Source organism: Bombina bombina, chromosome 2, assembly GCF_027579735.1.
Source record: "Bombina bombina isolate aBomBom1 chromosome 2, aBomBom1.pri, whole genome shotgun sequence".
Classification (NCBI taxonomy): domain Eukaryota; kingdom Metazoa; phylum Chordata; class Amphibia; order Anura; family Bombinatoridae; genus Bombina; species Bombina bombina.
In genome coordinates, this window is record NC_069500.1 from 611101446 (window position 1) to 611119024 (window position 17579).

Below are 17579 nucleotides of genomic sequence, written 5' to 3' on the forward strand. Positions count from 1 at the left end.
AGTTGATGTCAGGTTTATGTCTCTAGCTATTTTAGCTAGGAGAGCTTTATGGCTTAAAACTTGGAATGCTGATATGGCTTCTAAATCAACTTTACTTTCCATTTCTTTCCAGGGTAACAAATTATTTGGTTCTCAGTTGGATTCCATTATTTCAACTGTTACTGGTGGGAAAGGAACTTTTTTACCACAGGATAAAAAATCTAAAGGTAAAAACAGGGCTAATAATCGTTTTCGTTCCTTTCGTTTCAACAAAGAACAAAAGCCTGATCCTTCATCCTCAGGAGCAGTTTCAGTTTGGAAACCATCTCCAGTCTGGAATAAATCCAAGCCAGCTAGAAAGGCAAAGCCTGCTTCTAAGTCCACATGAAGGTGCGGCCCTCATTCCAGCTCAGCTGGTAGGGGGCAGGTTACGTTTTTTCAAGGAAATTTGGATCAATTCTGTTCACAATCTTTGGATTCAGAGCATTGTTTCAGAAGGGTACAGAATTGGTTTCAAGATGAGACCTCCTGCAAAGAGATTTTTTCTTTCCCGTGTCCCAGTAAATCCAGTAAAAGCTCAAGCATTTCTGAAATGTGTTTCAGATCTAGAGTTGACTGGAGTAATTATGCCAGTTCCAGTTCCGGAACAGGGGATGGGGTTTTATTCAAATCTCTTCATTGTACCAAAGAAGGAGAATTCCTTCAGACCAGTTCTGGATCTAAAAATATTGAATCGTTATGTAAGGATACCAACGTTCAAGATGGTAACTGTAAGGACTATCTTGCCTTTTGTTCAGCAAGGGAATTATATGTCCACAATAGATTTACAGGATGCATATCTGCATATTCCGATTCATCCAGATCATTATCAGTTCCTGAGATTCTCTTTTCTGGACAAGCATTACCAGTTTGTGGCTCTGCCGTTTGGCCTAGCTACAGCTCCAAGAATTTTTACAAAAGTTCTCGGTGCCCTTCTGTCTGTAATCAGAGAACAGGGTATTGTGGTATTTCCTTATTTGGACGATATCTTGGTACTTGCTCAGTCTTTACATTTAGCAGAATCTCATACGAATCGACTTGTGTTGTTTCTTCAAGATCATGGTTGGAGGATCAATTTACCAAAAAGTTCTTTGATTCCTCAGACAAGGGTAACCTTTCTGGGTTTCCAGATGGATTCAGTGTCCATGACTCTGTCTTTAACAGACAAGAGACGTCTAAAATTGATTGCAGCTTGTCGAAACCTTCAGTCACAATCATTCCCTTCGGTAGCCTTATGCATGGAAATTCTAGGTCTTATGACTGCTGCATCGGACGCGATCCCCTTTGCTCGTTTTCACATGCGACCTCTTCAGCTCTGTATGCTGAAGCAATGGTGCAAGGATTACACGAAGATATCTCAAACAATATCTTTAAAACCGATTGTTCGACACTCTCTAACATTGTGGACAGATCACCATTGTTTAATTCAGGGGGCTTCTTTTGTGCTTCCGACCTGGACTGTAATTTCAACAGATGCAAGTCTCACAGGTTGGGGAGCTGTGTGGGGATCTCTGACGGCACAAGGAGTTTGGGAATCTCAGGAGGTGAGATTACCGATCAATATTTTGGAACTCTGTGCAATTTTCAGAGCTCTTCAGTTTTGGCCTCTTCTGAAGAGAGAATCGTTCATTTGTTTTCAGACAGACAATGTCACAACTGTGGCATACATCAATCATCAAGGAGGGACTCACAGTCCTCTGGCTATGAAAGAAGTATCTCGAATTCTGGTTTGGGCGGAATCCAGCTCCTGTCTAATCTCTGCGGTTCATATCCCAGGTATAGACAATTGGGAAGCGGATTATCTCAGTCGCCAAACGTTGCATCCGGGCGAATGGTCTCTTCACCCAGAGGTATTTCTTCAGATTGTTCAAATGTGGGAACTTCCAGAAATAGATCTGATGGCGTCCCATCTAAACAAGAAACTTCCCAGGTATCTGTCCAGATCCCGGGATCCTCAGGCGGAGGCAGTGGATGCATTATCACTTCCTTGGAAGTATCATCCTGTCTATATCTTTCCGCCTCTAGTTCTTCTTCCAAGAGTAATCTCCAAGATTCTGAAGGAATGCTCGTTTGTTCTGCTGGTAGCTCCGGCATGGCCTCACAGGTTTTGGTATGCGGATCTTGTCCTGATGGCCTCTTGCCAACCGTGGACTCTTCCGTTAAGACCAGACCATCTGTCACAAGGTCCTTTTCTCCATCAGGATCTGAAATCCTTAAATTTAAAGGTATGGAGATTGAACGCTTGATTCTTGGTCAAAGAGGTTTCTCTGACTCTGTGATTAATACTATGTTACAGGCTCGTAAATCTGTATCTCGAGAGATATATTATAGAGTCTGGAAGACTTATATTTCTTGGTGTCTTTCTCATCATTTTTCTTGGCATTCTTTTAGAATACCGAGAATTTTACAGTTTCTTCAGGATGGTCTAGATAAGGGTTTGTCCGCAAGTTCTTTGAAAGGACAAATCTCTGCTCTTTCTGTTCTTTTTCACAGAAAGATTGCTATTCTTCCTGATATTCATTGTTTTGTACAAGCTTTGGTTCGTATAAAACCTGTCATTAAGTCAATTTCTCCTCCTTGGAGTTTGAATTTGGTTCTGGGAGCTCTTCAAGCTCCTCCGTTTGAACCTATGCATTCATTGGACATTAAATTACTTTCTTGGAAAGTTTTGTTCCTTTTGGCCATCTCTTCTGCCAGAAGAGTTTCTGAATTATCTGCTCTTTCTTGTGAGTCTCCTTTTCTGATTTTTCATCAGGATAAGGCGGTGTTGCGAACTTCTTTTGAATTTTTACCTAAAGTTGTGAATTCCAACAACATTAGTAGAGAAATTGTGGTTCCTTCATTATGTCCTAATCCTAAGAATTCTAAGGAGAAATCGTTGCATTCTTTGGATGTTGTTAGAGCTTTGAAATATTATGTTGAAGCTACGAAATCTTTCCGTAAGACTTCTAGTCTATTTGTTATCTTTTCCGGTTCTAGAAAAGGCCAGAAAGCTTCTGCCATTTCTTTGGCATCTTGGTTGAAATCTTTAATTCATCTTGCCTATGTTGAGTCGGGTAAAACTCCGCCTCAGAGAATTACAGCTCATTCTACTAGGTCAATTTCTACTTCCTGGGCATTTAGGAATGAAGCTTCGGTTGACCAGATTTGCAAAGCAGCAACTTGGTCCTCTTTGCATACTTTTACTAAATTCTACCATTTTGATGTATTTTCTTCTTCTGAAGCAGTTTTTGGTAGAAAAGTACTTCAGGCAGCGATTTCAGTTTGAATCTTCTGCTTATGTTTTTCATTAAACTTTATTTTGGGTGTGGATTGTTTTCAGCAGGAATTGGCTGGCTTTATTTTATCCCTCCCTCTCTAGTGACTCTTGTGTGGAAAGATCCACATCTTGGGTAGTCATTATCCCATACGTCACTAGCTCATGGACTCTTGCTAATTACATGAAAGAAAACATAATTTATGTAAGAACTTACCTGATAAATTAATTTCTTTCATATTAGCAAGAGTCCATGAGGCCCGCCCTTTTTTTGTGGTGGTTAGGATTTTGTATAAAGCACAATTATTCCAATTCCTTATTTTATATGCTTTCGCACTTTTTTATCACCCCACTTCTTGGCTATTCGTTAAACTGAATTGTGGGTGTGGTGAGGGGTGTATTTATAGGCATTTTGAGGTTTGGGAAACTTTGCCCCTCCTGGTAGGAATGTATATCCCATACGTCACTAGCTCATGGACTCTTGCTAATATGAAAGAAATGAATTTATCAGGTAAGTTCTTACATAAATTATGTTTTCAATTAGAAAATATAAACACACACACACACACACACACACACACACACACACACACACACACACACACACACACACACACACACACACATATATATATATATATATATATATATATATATATATATATATATATATATATATATATATATATATATATATATATACAATATTTTTTTCAGTGTGTTTTTATTTATGGTTGTATTAATATTGTGCAAGTGATTATTATATGGTCATAATAAGTTAGGATTACAATTTACTTTTTGGGATCAAGTGATCTTAAATTTTACATTGAAAAGCACTTGCAGCCCCATTAAAAACTATATATGCAGCGGACAGCAGAAAAGGCACTGTGGGCTCTTACCGGTTCACTCCAAACTCTTTCAGTGACAGCTCCGGTGAATAGATGCTCTTCTTCCTGCGCACCCGGGTTTTCAATGAGGCCAACTGAGGTGATGCGATGTGCTGCTCTCCCGGTCTTTACTGAAGCTCTGCTCCCCACTGAAGTGATGCGCTGCTCCCCACTGAGGTGATGATCTCCACTGATGCGCTGCTCCCCATGGAGGTGATGCGCAGCTCTCCACTGATGCGTGCTGCTCCCCACGGAGGTGATGCGCTGCTCCCCACTGAGTTGATGATCTCCACTGATGCGCTGCTCCCCACTAAGTCCACTGTAATGTGCTGATGCGCTGCTCCCCCCGGAGGGGGATGCGCTGCTCCCCACTGAGGTGATCTCCACTAATGTAATGCACTGCTCTCACTAGTGTGCTGCTCCCCACTGGTGCGCTGATCTCCACTAATGCACAGCTGTGATACGTTGCTCCGACTGGTGCGCTTATATCCACTGAGGTCATGCGCTTCTTTCGCAATGACAGCACTGTCTTTTCTCCAGCGCTTTTCTAACTGAATTATATATACAGCGCTTTCTAACTGAAGTAATGCGTGCATGCTAGTAGAACTCACCTCCCGGCACTAATTAGATTGAAATTGGTGCTGCCAGCCAATGGTAAGAAAGTTAATCAGATGGCTGGCGGAGGACCAAGGCAGTGTGGTGGTGTGAAAAGGGACTCTAGGAACAGAAGGGAAATAAAATGATTTTTAATTTGAGCCTATGCATAATGTTGACATTAAATTGTTATCTTGGAAGGTTCTTTTTTTGTTGGCTATTGCCTCTGCGCGCAGAGTTTCTGAGATTTCTGCTTTGTAATGTGACCCCCCTTATCTGGTTTTTCATGCTGATCAGGCGGTTTTACGCACTAAACTAGGTTTCCTCCCTAAGGGGTTGTCGAATCGTAACATTAATCAAGAAATTGTTGTTCCTTCCTTGTGTCCTAATCCTTCTTCAGCAAAGGAACGTTTGCTACACAATCTAGATGTGGTTCATGCCTTGAAGTGCTATCTTCAGGCTACTAAGGAATTCAGACAATCTTCCTCTTTGTTTGTCATCTATACAGGGAAGCGTAAGGGTCAGAAGGCTACTACGACTTCCCTATCTTTCTGCTTAAGGAGTGTCATACGCTTAGCTTATGAGACAGCGGGACAACAGCCTCCTTAGAGGATAACGGCTCATTCCACTAGAGCAGTGGCTTCCTCTTGGGCTTTTAAGAATGAAGCCTCAATGGATCAGATTCGTAAAGTGGCTACCTGGTCCTCCTCACACACTTTTTCTAAATTTTACAAGTTTTGTGTGTTTGCTTCGGCTGAAGCAGCTTTCGGAAGAAAAGTTTTACAGACTGTGGGTCTGTCTCTTTTTTTTTTTTTTCTGAAGTCGTGGAGTCTCCCTGGCTTATGGAAGGAAAACATAATTTATGCTTACCAGATAAATTCCATGACCCGGCCCATAATTTATGTTTTGATGGGCAGTTCCCTTTTTATATTATTTCTTCTGGCACCTTTTATACCCTGATTTTCCTCCTACTTTTCCTTGTTCCCTCGGCAGAATGACTGGGGGATAGGGGAAGTGGGAGGGATATTTAATCCTTTGGCTGGGGTGTCTTTGCCTCCTCCTGGTGGCCAGATGTTGTATTTCCCAACAGTAAGGAATGAAGTCATGGACTCAACCTGCCAGGAAGGAAAGGAATTTATCTAGTAAGCATAAATTATGTTTTTTCATATGTACAGGGGTATGAATACACGTGGTGCAGTCACTGTGATTTAGATACATACTCTTAATTTTGTGGTATTATCTAAATCTGTACTGTCTATGTTTTTAAAGATTCTAATTAGGAATTATTATTTTCAAACAAACCTATAGTACTGATGATGGTGGGAAGGGTTGTTGTTAAATTTCCTTATAATGTGTTATGTGACTACCATAGACAACCCACAAATATTACCATTTTTCCAGATACCTCACATGAATAGATTCCATGCATTTATAACCATATTTTACAGATTGTTCTCTGTAGGTTCTGTCTGTAAAAAAAAAAAAGACTATAAATGACAGTTTTCAAAAAGCTTTTTATTATAATAGCTATATGCCTGTCTCTTAGTGTTTGATTTGGAGAGTATCTTTTAGTGTTTGAAGAGGAGAGTACTTTTTAAATGTATTATCTTAACTTTTCAGATGTTTAGGACAGTAAGTCCCAGAAGTGATATTGAGCTGTAAAAGCAAGCACTACAGGTTACATCTTATTCTCCATAGATCTCATTAAATCTTATTTTTAACTAAAGGGGGGGGGGGGGGTACACATAAGACTGGCGCAGCTTGCTCCATATAATATCCATTAAATTCTTTAAAAGTGGTCTGATAGTTGCAGTTTGCTAAAAGCACATCGATTTGTGTACTTAACATAGTAAAATTATTTACAATCTCCCTTAGAAATACTAGTGGAGAAAAAAAATAAATATATATGAGATATGTGGTTTTGTTTTGGTGTTTGACAAACACAAGGTGAAAATAATATGCAACTCCTCCTTACAACTTCTTAAAGGGACAGTATACACTCATTTTCATATATCTGCATGTAATAGACACTACTATAAAGAATAAGATGCACAGATACTGATATAAAAATCCAGTATAAAACTGTTTAAAAACTTACTTAGAAGTTCTTAGTTTAGCTCTGTTGAAAAGGTAGTTGGAAAGCCCACTGCAAGTGGGAAATAAGACACTCCCCCCTCCCCCTTCTTTTGCATATGAAAAGACCCTTTACACAAACAGCAGCAAGCTGGAGAAGGTAGCTGACGGTATTCAAATAAAACTTTGGGGCTTGGTTAGGAGTCTGAAAATCAGAGCAATGTTTTTTAAAAATAAGCAAAACTATACATTTTTTTAAAAAAAAACTTTGAGCTATATAAATAGATCATCTACAAAACATTTATGCAAAGAAAAAATGAGTGTATAATGTCCCTTTAAGTTTTCTCAGAGGGAGCTCTCTAACATGGAGCTCCGTAATGTATTGAAAACATCTTTGACAGCGAATCAAACCTAAAAAGAAACAGAATGTGTAAAAAAAACAGCAAGCAACTAACTTATTTTCTTGCATAATGAGCACTTAGAAGTTCTCAGTGTAGCCCTGCCCCCAGTGTGATATGAGAGCTGACATCTTTGAAGTATAGGTTACATTCTGACTGATCTAGGCATGAGCAAGTCTGACTCCCTGACTGTTACCTAGTCTGTTTCACTTAAAGGACTAGTAAAGTCCAAATTAAACTGTCATGATTCAGATAGGGCATGTATTTTAAACATGTTTCTAATTTACTTTTTATCATCAAATTTGCTTTGTTATTTTATTATTCTTAGTTTCAAGCTAAACCTAGGTAGGCTCATATGCTAATTTCTAATACCTTGAAGGCCACCTCTTATCTGAATGCATTTGACAGTTTTTCACAGCTAGAGGGCGTTAGTTCATGTGTTTCATATAGATAACATTGTGCTCACGCACGTGGTGTTATTTAAGAGTCAGCACTAAATGCTGGAAACAGAGGTAAAAAGTATTTTTCTATAACAGTGTTGGTTATGCAAAACTGGGGAATGGTAAATAAAGGGATTATCTATCTTTTTAAACAATAACATTTTTGGTGTTTACTATCCCTTTAATAGTTACCAGTCTAGAAGTTTTATGATATCTGGCTAAGATAAACCTTCCTGCAGAGCCCCCCTCCTCATTGTAAGGCTGTGACATGAAGTAAAGGACACTTGAACAAATGTAGGGGAAAAAAATAAATAAAAGGTAAAATCCATTTAAATAGATGAATAATTCATATTGCAATTATTTCTATTAAGTATAAGACACAGCTTAGTTCTATTTTATTACAACAATAAAACAGGCTGCTTAATACCCTTAAAGGGGCACTAAATACAATTTTATTCTTTCATGATTCAGATAGAGCATAAAATTTGAAGCAACTTTCTAATTTACTCCTATTATCACATTTTCTAAGTTTTCTTGCTATCTTCATTTAAAAAGTAGGAATGTAAAGCTTATGAACCTGTCCATTTTAGGTTCAGCACCCCGGATACTGCTTTCTTATTTGTGGCTACATTTAGCCACCAATAAGCAAGCGTGACCCAGGTTCTGAACCAAAAATGGGCCGTCTCCTAAGATTTACATTCCTGCTTTTTAAATAAAGATATCAAGAGAACAAAGAAAAATTGATAATAGAAGTAAATTAGAAAGTTGCTTCAAATTTCATGCTCTATCTGAATCATTAAATATAAGAAATTTTGGTTAGTATCCCTTTAAAGAGTAGGTGGAATAAAATTGGGTAATTTAGTTTACTTTTAAAAGCATGACTGTTACTGCTTTTTCTGTGCATGTAAAAAAAAGAAATAGTCCACTGTAATACTTTGTTTTTTTCCGTCTTAGCATGCTTGTTTAGTTGACACACTTAATGTTCTCTTAGTAAAAAATATGTTCTCTTAGTAAAAAATATAAACTTCTGTAATTTTTTAGAATGTAGAAACATAATTATATAATAATTACTCTCAACTTTTGTTAAAGCCACAATTGAAGGTGTCACTCGAATGCCATAGTGAACTGGTGCACAGCATTTGTACAATTGATTAGGGTAGCCTTAGCTACTTGAAACTATGTGCCCCTCTCCCAAAATAAATCAATCTCTTTTTATATTAAATCATCTGTAAGGTGGTACTGTCACATACTAATACAGCTAGATGGGTAGCTGGTCACAACACCTCCAGTGTAGGTAGAAACACCTACCAGAAGTGTAAGGGTGGGACCCTACATATACTCATCTCATTCTTGCTTGAGTTAGTTACGTTTCTACCTTCCTGGAGTTAGGTATGCTGAGCACAGAATGCTTCTACACACGTGTTCGGCTTATTGAAGTAGCAAGTATGCTTATATTCATTCATGTTTAATATGCTAATTATGTATATATTATTTAATATACGTATATATTCTGTATCTATATTTATACCATGAATTATAATTTGTCACTCTATGGGAATTAGTATCGGCCAATAGATATAGGATAGTATTTTGTTTTTTTTTCAATAGAACATTTCTAGAAGTAATAACATTACCCTCTTCTGAAAATGAACATATTACATCTATTGCATCATTTACTTAAATGGATTTTAACAGAAGTAAATGTTAGCGTTAATTTAGAGCAGGAATGAATATAAATATGTGCTGTTTATTTCCCCTCTTATTTGTTTTTAATTTTCTAAATGAGAGGTTAAAAATGCGTCATTCATTTGTCACTGTTGTCCAGGACATATAAGGGATAGTAGAGAGAATGCCAGTAAACCAAACACCTATTAGATATATTTGTTGCATCAGTATATATCAGGGTAACTGATGCAAGTACTTTGATGATTCATTGTTATGCTTCACTCTTTACAATTAATCTGATTATTTAATTTTTTTTTATTTTGGTAGCCTCTGAAAATTCGATGTCTACACCAACAGATCCAGGTGCTATGCCTCACCCAGGGCCTTCACCTGGGCCAGGACCTTCGCCAGGACCTATTTTGGGACCTAGCCCAGGCCCAGGACCATCTCCTGGCTCTGTACACAGCATGATGGGTCCAAGCCCTGGTCCGCCTAGTGTACCGCACCAATTATCCAACATGGGGCCATCAGATTATTCACAGGAAAGCATGCATCCAATGCATAAGGTACAGTTTCTTAAAAAGTTACCAGTGTGTGCAGTGTTTTAAAGAATTATGCCTTTCCCAACATTTTTCCCAAATAGTCTTGGGTATTATTTGGTATAACATATTTCTAAGTGAATTTATTAAATGTATATAAATAAGAAAAGTGGCAAAAGTTGTAATTTTCAGTTAGTATTTAGGATAGTGTGTTCATACTTTCAAGCTCTAGCACTGTAAACCTTTAACAAATACGACATACCCTGTATGTCGCTGGTTAAGGGTTTTTCAGGCCATAATAGCGCGGGTCTCGCTGCGAGTGGCAGAACCGCGCTATTATGACCTCCCTCCTCCTGCAGGCCGACCTCGCTATTGGGAAAGCAATCCAATGTAAGTTAAAATAGCTTTTGAAGGTAAAAATAGCAGCTTTTATACATTCTAATTAAATATGTTCTTAATTGTTTACATTTATTAATATCTTCTACCAGGTTTTGTCAGATGTGTTAAAAAAAATCAGTCTTAAAATGTCCAGATGCTCAGTGTTTATTGCAATAAATACCTGGTTTCCATTCTTTATCAACATAATTCTTGTGTTTATTTGGAAATCACTATGGCAGCTGTACATCAAACTTCAGGAAGTGTTCACACTAAGCTTGAAGTGCAAAATGCTACGTTTCCTCAGACAGGCAGAAATCAATCTTACAAGGATGTTTTTCTGGACATTTTCCAGAAATGGTGATTTCCATAAAGTGATAAGATGACAGCAAGGTAAAACTGTAAACTTAAACAACAAATGTTGATAAAAAACAACAAAAAGAGGCGCTAATATAAGACCATTCATATATAAATACCAATCCCTAAAGGTGAAGTAAAACGTAATTTCTCCAACATAGGTGTGTCCGGTCCACGGCGTCATCCTTACTTGTGGGATATTCTCTTCCCCAACAGGAAATGGCAAAGAGCCCAGCAAAGCTGGTCACATGATCCCTCCTAGGCTCCGCCTACCCCAGTCATTCTCTTTGCCGTTGCACAGGCAACATCTCCACGGAGATGGTTAAGAGTTTTTTGGTGTTTAAATGTAGTTTTTATCCTTCAATCAAGTGTTTGTTATTTTAAAATAGTGCTGGTATGTACTATTTACTCTGAAACAGAAAAGAGATGAAGATTTCTGTTTGTAAGAGGAAGATGATTTTAGCAAACGTTACTAAAATCGATTGCTGTTTCCACACAGGACTGTTGAGATGAAGTAACTTCAGTTGGGGGAAACAGTTGGCAGACTTTTCTGCTTGAGGTATGACTGGCCACATTTCTAACAAGACTATGTAATGCTGGAAGGCTGTCATTTCCCCTATGGGGACCGGTAAGCCATTTTCTTAGATTAAGTAAAAGAATAAAGGGCTTCATAAGGGCTTAAAAAACTGGTAGACATTTTTCTGGGCTAAAACGATTACTTTGCTAAGCATATTTTGCAGATTATAACTCTTAATAGTTATTATAATCTTGGGGATTGTTTTAAAAAACGGCAGGCACTGTATTGGACACCTTTTTCAGATGGGGGCCTTTTCTAGTCATAGGCAGAGCCTCATTTTCGCGCCACTAATGCGCAGTTGTTTTTGGAGAGCAAGGCATGCAGATGCATGTGTGAGGAGCTAAGAACCACTGAAAAAGCTTATAGAAGGCGTCATTTGGTATCGTATTCCCCTCTGGGCTTGGTTGGGTCTCAGCAAAGCAGATAGCTGGGACTGTATAGGGGTTAAATGTAAAAACGGCTCCGGTTCCGTTATTTTAAGGGATAAAGCTTTCAAATTTGGTGTGCAATACTTTTAAGGCTTTAAGACACTGTGGTGAAATTTTGGTGAATTTTGAACAATTCCTTCATACTTTTTTACATATTCAGTAATAAAGTGTGTTCAGTTTAAAATTTAAAAACACAGTAACGGTTTTATTTTAAAACGTTTTTTGTGCTTTGTTGACAAGTTTAAGCCTGTTTAACATGTCTGTACCATCAGATAAGCTATGTTCTATATGTATGAAAACTAAGGTTTCTCCCCATTTAAATTTATGTGATAATTGTGCCATAGTGTCCAAACAAAGTAGGGACAATGATGCCACAGATAATGATATTGCCCAAGATGATTCCTCAAATGAGGGGAGTAAGCATGATATTGCATCATCCCCTTCTGTGTCTACACCAGTTTTGCCCACACAAGAGGCCCCTAGTACATCTAGTGCGCCAATACTTATTACCATGCAACAATTAACGGCTGTAATGGATAATTCTATTGCAAACATTTTATCCAAAATGCCTACTTATCAGAGAAAGCGCGATTGCTCTGTTTTAAACACTGAAGAGCAAGAGGACGCTGATGATAACTGTTCTGACATACCCTCACACCAATCTGAAGGGGCCAGGAGGGAGGTTTTGTCTGAGGGAGAAATTTCAGATTCAGGAAAAATTTCTCAACAAGCAGAACCTGATGTTGTAACATTTAAATTTAAATTAGAACATCTCCGCGCACTGCTTAAGGAGGTATTATCTACTCTGGATGATTGTGACAATTTGGTCATTCCAAAGAAATTATGTAAGATGGACAAGTTCCTAGAGGTTCCGGTGCCCCCCGATGCTTTTCCTATACCCAAGCGGGTGGCGGACATAGTAAATAAGGAGTGGGAAAGGCCCGGCATACCTTTTGTTCCTCCCCCTATATTTAAGAAATTATTTCCTATAGTCGACCCCAGAAAGGACTTATGGCAGACAGTCCCCAAGGTCGAGGGGGCGGTTTCTACTCCAAACAAACGCACTACTATTCCTATAGAAGATAGTTGTGCTTTCAAAGATCCTATGGATAAAAAATTAGAGGGTTTGCTTAAAAAGATGTTTGTTCAGCAAGGTTACCTTCTACAACCAATTTCATGCATTGTTCTTGTCACTACGGCAGCGTGTTTCTGGTTCGAAGAACTAGAAAAGTCGCTCAATAAAGAATCTTCGTATGAGGAGGTTATGGACAGAGTTCAAGCACTTAAATTGGCTAACTCTTTTATTTTAGATGCCGCTTTGCAATTAGCTAGATTAGCGGCGAAAAATTCAGGGTTTGCTATCGTGGCGCGCAGAGCGCTTTGGCTAAAGTCTTGGTCAGCGGATGTGTCTTCCAAGACAAAATTGCTTAACATCCCTTTCAAGGGTAAAACACTGTTTGGTCCTGATTTGAAAGAGATTATTTCAGACATCACCGGGGGAAAGGGCCACGCCCTCCCTCAGGATAGGTCTTTTAAGGCTAAAAATAAGCCTAATTTTCATCCCTTTCGCAGAAACGGACCAGCCTCTAATTCTACATCCTCTAAGCAAGAGGGTAATACTTCACAACCCAAACCAGCCTGGAGACCGATGCAAGGCTGGAACAAGGGTAAGCAGGCCAAGAAGCCTGCCACTGCTACCAAAACAGCATGAAGGGATGGCCCCCGATCCGGGACCGGATCTGGTGGGGGGCAGACTTTCTCTCTTTGCTCAGGCTTGGGCAAGAGATGTTCAGGATCCTTGGGCACTAGAAATAGTTTCTCAAGGTTATCTCCTGGAATTCAAGGAACTACCCCCAAGGGGAAGGTTCCACAGGTCTCAATTATCTTCAAACCAAATAAAAAGACAGGCATTCTTACATTGTGTAGAAGACCTGTTAAAGATGGGAGTAATTCATCCAGTTCCAATAGGAGCAATCCACATCCCAGGAGTGGAAAATTGGGAAGCGGATTTTCTGAGTCGTCAGACATTCCATCCGGGGGAGTGGGAACTCCACCTGGAAATCTTTGCCCAAATAACTCAATTATGGGGCATTCCAGACATGGATCTGATGGCCTCTCGTCAGAACTTCAAGGTTCCTTGCTACGGGTCCAGATCCAGGGATCCCAAGGCGACTCTAGTAGATGCACTAGTAGCACCTTGGACCTTCAACCTAGCTTATGTATTCCCACCGTTTCCTCTCATTCCCAGGCTGGTAGCCAGGATCAATCAGGAGAGGGCTTCGGTGATCTTGATAGCTCCTGCGTGGCCACGCAGGACTTGGTATGCAGACCTGGTGAATATGTCATCGGCTCCACCATGGAAGCTACCTTTGAGACAGGACCTTCTTGTTCAAGGTCCATTCGAACATTCGAATCTGGTTTCCCTCCAACTGACGGCTTGGAGATTGAATGCTTGATTTTATCAAAGCGTGGGTTTTCAGATTCTGTAATAGATACTCTGATTCAGGCTAGAAAGCCTGTAACTAGAAAAATTTACCATAAAATATGGAAAAAATATATCTGTTGGTGTGAATCTAAAGGATTCCCATGGAACAAGATAAAAATTCCTAAGATTCTATCCTTTCTACAAGAAGGTTTGGAGAAAGGATTATCTGCAAGTTCTCTGAAGGGACAGATCTCTGCTTTATCTGTTTTACTTCACAAAAGGCTGGCAGCTGTGCCAGACGTTCAAGCGTTTGTTCAGGCTCTGGTTAGAATCAAGCCTGTTTACAGACCTTTGACTCCTCCCTGGAGTCTAAATCTAGTTCTTTCAGTTCTTCAAGGGGTTCCGTTTGAACCCTTACATTCCGTAGATATTAAGTTATTATCTTGGAAAGTTTTGTTTTTGGTTGCAATTTCTTCTGCTAGAAGAGTTTCAGAGTTATCTGCTCTGCAGTGTTCTCCGCCCTATCTGGTGTTCCATGCAGATAAGGTGGTTTTGCGTACTAAGCCTGGTTTTCTTCCGAAAGTTGTTTCCAACAAAAATATTAACCATTAATACACAATTTGGACGTAGTCCGTGCTCTAAAATTCTATTTAGAGGCTACTAAAGATTTCAGACAAACATCTTCTTTGTTTGTTGTTTATTCTGGTAAAAGGAGAGGTCAAAAAGCAACTTCTACCTCTCTTTCTTTTTGGCTTAAAAGCATTATCCGATTGGCTTATGAGACTGCCGGACGGCAGCCTCCTGAAAGAATCACAGCTCACTCCACTAGGGCTGTGGCTTCCACATGGGCCTTCAAGAACGAGGCTTCTGTTGACCAGATATGTAAGGCAGCGACTTGGTCTTCACTGCACACTTTTGCCAAATTTTACAAATTTGATACTTTTGCTTCTTCGGAGGCTATTTTTGGGAGAGAGGTTTTGCAAGCCGTGGTGCCTTCCATTTAGGTGACCTGATTTGCTCCCTCCCTTCATGCGTGTCCTAAAGCTTTGGTATTGGTTCCCACAAGTAAGGATGACGCCGTGGACCGGACACACCTATGTTGGAGAAAACAGAATTTATGCTTACCTGATAAATTACTTTCTCCAACGGTGTGTCCGGTCCACGGCCCGCCCTGGTTTTTTTAATCAGGTCTGATGAATTATTTTCTCTAACTACAGTCACCACGGTATCATATGGTTTCTCCTATGCATATTTCCTCCTGTACGTCGGTCGAATGACTGGGGTAGGCGGAGCCTAGGAGGGATCATGTGACCAGCTTTGCTGGGCTCTTTGCCATTTCCTGTTGGGGAAGAGAATATCCCACAAGTAAGGATGACGCCGTGGACCGGACACACCGTTGGAGAAAGTAATTTATCAGGTAAGCATAAATTCTGTTTTCCACAGTGAGGCAAACAGAGATGAGAGAAAATTTCCAGTTAATCTAATACCAGGCAAACATCTAGCAAGAGAACCCTATATGGAACAAAAAGTAGGCTGCCACATCATGTGAACAGTATAAGGAACAGAAGGTGATGCTACAACTAGTGACCCATCTCTATACTTAAGGTGGATTAAGAAAGAGGCTTCACTAACTTCTTTTTTTTAATCCTCCTTAAGTAGGGGGTGTTAGTTTATGTGAGTATCACACAATCTGATTGGTTTTAATGTATTTTAACCCCTTAAGGACTGGTCATTTCAGCCAAAAACTTCCCCAAAAGACCAGAGCATTTTTAGCATTTTTGCCATCACTACATTTAAACAGAAAAATCTTTCCTAAGATATGGAGAGTCCACAATGTCATTTAATTACTAGTGGGAATATCACTCCTGGCATGCAAGAGGAGGCAAAGAGCACCACAGTAAAGCTGTTAAGTGTCACTCCCCTACCCATAATCCCCAGTCATTCTCTTTGCCTCTGTCAATAGAGGAGGTGAAGTTTGGTTTTTGAAGAAATTAATTCCTTTTTCGGGTACTTTTTCTCTGCAAGCAAGGATTTGGGTTTAGCTGAGTCCATGTCAATCTCTTTAGTAGAGTAGTGGTGGCCTTTAAGCAGTTAGGAAGTTGTGAGGTAGTCCTTGCTTTATTTCCTAACACATTGCTGCCCATGGTACAGAAAGCCAGAGTTGGTTACTCTGTTCTTTCTTTGTCTACAGGTCTCTGTAAGGAGTATGTGTCCTTTCATGCCTTGTGAGCTGTCTTCCTGCCGGACAGCTAGACTGCAGGTAAGTGCTTTTGTCTTCTAGGTCATGGAAAATTGCTCTTCAGAAGAATATGTCATATGCAGTAGATGGGGGCATTTTTAAAATCCTTTATACAGGATTTTCTTTGGCAGTGGGCAGGCACATTATGTATGTTGAGACTAGGGGTTAATCTTCCCTTTATTGGGATGTTTTTCCTTTTTTTTTGTGTGGCTAATTTTGTTGAAAAACTTTATTAGTATGTATGTGGCTTATGTTTTATACAGGGATTTATGTATAAACTTAAAATTTGGCAGTTGGTTTTCTTTGCTTGCTTAGCTAGAACAGGCTACTGACAGACTGCTTGAGCGTTTGTGCAAATTAAAGGGACATTATACACTCATTTTTTCTTTGCATAAATGTTTTGTAGATGATCTATTTTATATAGCCCATAATTATTATTTTTTTAAATGTATAGTTTTGCTTATTTTTATAACATTGCTCTGATTTTCAGACTCCTAACCAAGCCCCAAAGTTTTATGAGAATACCGTCAGCTTACTCATGTTTGTGTAAAGGGTCTTTATATGCAAAAGAAGGGGGAGGGGGGGAAGTGTTTTATTTGCCACTTGCAGTGAGCTTTCCGGCTAGCTTTTTCAACAGAGCTAAACTGAGAGCTTTTAAGTAAGTTTTTAAACTGTTTTATACTGGATTTTTATATCAGTATCTGTTCATTTTATTCTTTATAGTAGTGTCTATTACATGCAGTTATATGAAAATGAGTGTATACTGTCTCTTTAAGCAACGGTGTTGTAGGTAGAGGGAAACGGGTGCCTTTTACTTGCTGTGTAGTAGGACTGCACGATTAATCACGGATGCGGTTTTAAACTGCGATTAATTGCTGCGTTTTAAAACGGCGAGAGTACGCAATTTAAAAAATAAATAAAAAAATCCTCAGATCATCATGAAAACGGAGGCGGAGAGGGAGGATGAGAGGCGGACCAGTGGGCGGACCTAAGAATGCCCGTAAAATGGCCATTTTGGAAGAGATTGAAGAGTGTATGGGAGTCATCTGGGAGTGTTGTGGTGGGAAAGCTCAAAGTTGTGAGCAATAAAGTGAATATTGTAAAAAAACTTTAAGGTGCCTTACTGATTTTTTATTTTTTTTATTTTTTTTAACTTCTGTGACGCATAACATTGAGTTTGATTACATATTACAATATATTTTATTTATGAATGTTCATTAAGGGTTGCTTGTAGGATGTATTGCGAAGTGAGTTGTAAAATATAATATATTCAACATGATGTTACCAAAATATATATAAATAATATCT

At 39.1% G+C, this 17579-nt stretch overlaps 1 protein-coding gene across 1 annotated transcript in view; it reads left to right on the forward strand.

Moving 5' to 3' along the window:
• SMARCA2 (SWI/SNF related, matrix associated, actin dependent regulator of chromatin, subfamily a, member 2) overlaps window positions 1-17579 on the forward strand; it is a 1314671-nt gene that overhangs the window by 151740 nt on the left and 1145352 nt on the right. The window contains exon 2 of the mRNA XM_053702540.1: window positions 9659-9897. Within this exon, the coding sequence (XP_053558515.1) occupies window positions 9673-9897 (225 nt within the window). The 5' untranslated portion in view covers window positions 9659-9672. The remainder of the gene's footprint in view (window positions 1-9658; window positions 9898-17579) is intronic.